Here is a 3,905-nt window from a genome sequence, read left to right on the forward strand (position 1 = left end):
GGGGGGGGGGGACAGGGACACACAGGGGAGGGGACATGGACACACAGGGGGGGACAGGGACACACAGGAGGGGACAGGGACACACGGGGGAGGGGACAGGGACACACAGGAGGGGACAGGGACACATGGGGGGGGACAGGGACACACAGAGGGGGACAGGGACACACGGGGGGAGGTGAGATAGTGACCCTCGAGGGAGGGGACAGGGACACTCGCCAGGGGACGATGCCACCACACATGGGGGGACAATGCCACCATTCTCGTGGGGACGCTGCCACCAGGACCCACGGCGGGCGACGCCCGGTGCCACCCCCGGCGGGGACATGTGACCCCACGGGTGACACCGCCCACGGCCCGACCCTTGCCCTGCGTGTCCCCGCGGCGCTGCCATGGCGGTGGCCGCGGCTCTGGGTCCCCTGGGCGCGGTGGCCCTGGGCACCCTGGGCACCCTGGCGCTGTCGCTGCTGCTGCGCTGGCTTTGGGACGCGGCGGTGGCTGTCGCCCGCTTCCGGGCCACTTGTCGCCAGCTGAACAGGTTCCCCCTCCCGCCCTGGCGCAACTGGCTGCTGGGACACACCGGCGTGGTGAGGGGACAGCGGGCACAGCGGGGACGGGGGGTGGCACCCGGGAGAGGTGGCAGGGACGGGGTGGTGGCATCTTGGGGGGGCACGGCGGGGACGGGGCGGTGGCACCTTGGGGGGGACGGCGGGGACAGGGCGGTGATGGCCGGGGGTTGGACAGGGACAGGGGTGGCACCTGGTGGTGGCAGCGGGAACAGGTCTGGGGAAGTGTCAGGGACACCCGGGGGGACAGTGACACACGGGGGGGACACGGGGGCACACCGGGGGACAGGGACACACAGGGGGACACGGGGGGACACGGGGGGACAGGAGGACACGGGGGGGGACGGGGGACACATAACGGGACAGGGGGACACTGGGGGACAGGGGGACACACGAGGGGACACGGGGACACACAGGGACACACGGGGACACGGGGGGGACAGGGGGACACACGGGTGGACAGGGGGACACACGGGTGGACAGGGGGACACAGGGGGACACGGGGGGACAGGGGGACACACGAGGACGCAGGGACACATGGTGGCACCTGTGGGGGGGCAGAGGGGACAGGGTGGTGGCACCTGGGGATGAGCGTGTCCCTAAGGCACGCTGAGGACACACATGTCCTCAAACTGGGAACACGCGTGTCCCCATGGCTGGCAACAGGTGTGTCCCCATGGCTGGCAGTGCCCCCGTGGTCACGCGTGTCCCCCGGTGTCCTCAGGCCGGGATCACAGGTGTCCCCTGGTGTCCCCAAACTGGGATCACAGGTGTCCCCTGGTGTCCCCTGGTGTCCCTGAGCTGGGTTCACCCGTGTCCCCAGTATCCCCAAGCTGGGATCACAGGTGTCCCCAGTGTCCCCAAACCAGGCTCACCCTTGTCCCCAGTGTCCTCAGACCGGGATCACAGGTGTCCCCTGGTGTCCCCAAGCTGGGATCTCAGGTGTCCCCGAGCCAGAATCACAGGTGTCCCCATGGTTGGCAGTGCTCTGAGGTCACAGGTGTCCCCTGGTGTCCCCAGGCTGGGATCAGAGGTGTCCCCCTGTGTCCCCAAGCCGGGATCACCCATGTCCCTGGTGTCCCCAAGCTGGGATCACAGGTGTCCCCTCATGTCCCCAAGCCGGGATCACACATTTCCTATGGTTGGGAACATGTGTGTCCCCATGGCTGGCAGTCACAGCTCCTGAGGTCACAGATGTCCCCCTGGTGTCCCCAAGCCGGGATCACAGGTGTCCCATGGCTGGGGGTCACACATGTCCCATGGTTGGCAGTGCCCCCGTGGTCACCCGTGTCCCGTGGTGTCCCCGTGTCCCATATCTGGGATCACGTGTGTCCCCAAGGCTGGCAGTGCCCCCCGGTCACCTGTGTCCCACGGTGTCCCCAGGCTGGGATCACGTGTGTCCCCAAGGCTGGCAGTGCCCCCCTGGTCACCCATGTCCCATGGTGTCCCCGTGTCCCCAGACTGGGATCACATGTGTCCCCAAGGCTGGCAGTGCCCCCCTGGTCACCCGTGTCCCGGGGTGTCCCCAGGCTGGGATCACATGTGTCCCCAAGGCTGGCAGTGCCCCCCTGGTCACCCGTGTCCCGTGCTGTCCCCGTGTCCCCAGGCGCAGAGCACGGAGCAGGGCCTGCAGGCCGTGGACGCGCTGGTGGCCCGGTACAGCCACGGTTGCCTGTGGTGGGCACTGCCTTGGTTGCCCGTCCTGCGCCTCTTCCACCCCTCCACCCTCCGACCCCTCCTCAGCGCCTCAGGTAGGACATGGGGCCACCAGACCTGTCCCCAGGGCCACCAGACACCTCCCCAGGGCCACCAGACACGTCCCCAGGGCCACCAAATGTGTCCCCAGGGCCACCAGACACGTCCCCAGGGCCACCCCAGCTGTCACCAGGGCCACCAGTTGCATCCCCAGGGCCACCAGTCACGTCCCTGGGCCACCAAACATGTCCCCAGGGCCACGCCAACTGTCCCCAGGGCCACCAGATGTGTCCCCAGGGCCACCATTTGCATCCCCAGGGTCATGAGACACGTCCTCAGGGCCACCAGATACGTCCTCAGGGCCACTAGTTATGGCCCCAGGGCCACCCCAGCTGTCCCCAGGGCCACCAGACACATTCCCAGGGCCACTAGTCATGTCCCCAGGGCCACCAGTCATGTCCCCAGGGCCACCAAACATGTCCCCAGGGCCACCAATTGTGCCCCCAGGGCCACCAGATGTGTCCCCAGGGCCACCAGACACATCCCCAGGACCACCAGTCATGTCCCAAGGGCCACCAGTTGCGTCCCCAGGGCCACCCCAGCTGTCCCCAGGGCCACTCCGGCTGTCATTGAGGCTGACATGGTCACCTGGTGGTGGCTGCTGACCCAACCCCTGGGGTCCCCAGAGTTGTCCCCCATGGCCAGTTGGTGGTCACCAACCTGTCCTTGAGGGTGCCCAGGGCCACCCAAAGGTGTCACCGTGGCCGGTCCATGGTTGTACCCCAAACCCCACCCCATGGTGGCTGTGGGTGTTGGCAGAGGGTCCCCACTCTGAGTGCCTCCACCCAAGGGGACGTGATGGCACCTTGGTGGCCCCCTGCCCACCCTGGTGGCCCCTTGCCCACCCTGGTGCCCCCTTGCCCACCCTGGTGGCCCCTTGCCCACATGGTGGCCCCCTGCCCACCCTGGTGGCCCCTTGCCCACCCTGGTGCCCCCTGCCCATCCTGGTGGCCCCTGCCCATCCTGGTGGCCCCCTGCCCACCCACCCCCCTCTCCCCCAGCCTTCGTTGCCCCCAAGGACGAGATGTTCTACGGATTCCTCAAGCCCTGGCTGGGTGAGTGGGGCTGGGGAGGGGGCAGCACCCCTGGGTGGATCTGAAAGGACCTGGGGGTCTCAGAGGGACAGGGGCAGCACCCCTGGGTGGTCCCAGATGGGGTTGGGTGTCTCAGAGGAGGGGCCAGCACCCCTGGGTGGTCCCCGATGGATCTGGGGGTCTCCCAGGGAATGGGGGGCAGCACCCCTGAGTGGTCCCAAATGGATCTGGGGGTCTCAGAGGAGGGGGCAGCACCCCTGGGTGATCCCAGATGGGTGTAGGGGTCTCCCAGGGACAGGGGCAGCACCCCTGGGTGGTCCTGGATGGCTCCGAGTGTCCCTCCCGGTGAGGGGGCAGCAGGGAAGGGGTGCAGCCCCCCTGGGTGGTCCCGGATGGATCTGGGTGTCCCCCGTGGTGAGGGAGCAGCAGGGAAGGGGTGTAGCCCCCCTGGGTGGTCCTGGATGGCTCCGAACGTCCCCCCTGGGTGAGTGGGCAGCAGGGACGGGGTGCAGCCCCCCTGGGTGCCCCCCGGCCATCCCCGGGTGTCCCCCCC

At 68.7% G+C, this 3,905-nt stretch overlaps 1 protein-coding gene across 1 annotated transcript; it reads left to right on the plus strand.

Moving 5' to 3' along the window:
• The first annotated feature begins 207 nt into the window (after positions 1-207).
• LOC113940894 (leukotriene-B(4) omega-hydroxylase 2-like) lies at positions 208-3,671 on the plus strand. The gene is made up of 3 exons (XM_027632041.1): positions 208-584; positions 2,170-2,314; positions 3,320-3,671. Exons 1-3 carry the CDS (start codon positions 390-392, stop codon positions 3,415-3,417), a joined length of 438 nt encoding a protein of 145 aa, XP_027487842.1. The 5' UTR covers positions 208-389; the 3' UTR covers positions 3,418-3,671.
• The last annotated feature ends 234 nt before the right edge of the window (positions 3,672-3,905 follow it).

Source organism: Corapipo altera, unplaced genomic scaffold, assembly GCF_003945725.1.
Source record: "Corapipo altera isolate COAL_440 unplaced genomic scaffold, ASM394572v1 60041, whole genome shotgun sequence".
NCBI lineage: Eukaryota > Metazoa > Chordata > Aves > Passeriformes > Pipridae > Corapipo > Corapipo altera.

Bases quoted from the DNA above. Each gene is read 5' to 3' on its own strand.
- LOC113940894 (XM_027632041.1), top strand. From the start codon at position 390: ATGGCGGTGGCCGCGGCTCTGGGTCCCCTGGGCGCGGTGGCCCTGGGC. The intron at 585-2,169 runs GTGAGGGGACAG...CCGTGTCCCCAG, and splicing joins TGCTGGGACACACCGGCGTG to GCGCAGAGCACGGAGCAGGG. The intron at 2,315-3,319 runs GTAGGACATGGG...CCTCTCCCCCAG, and splicing joins ACCCCTCCTCAGCGCCTCAG to CCTTCGTTGCCCCCAAGGAC.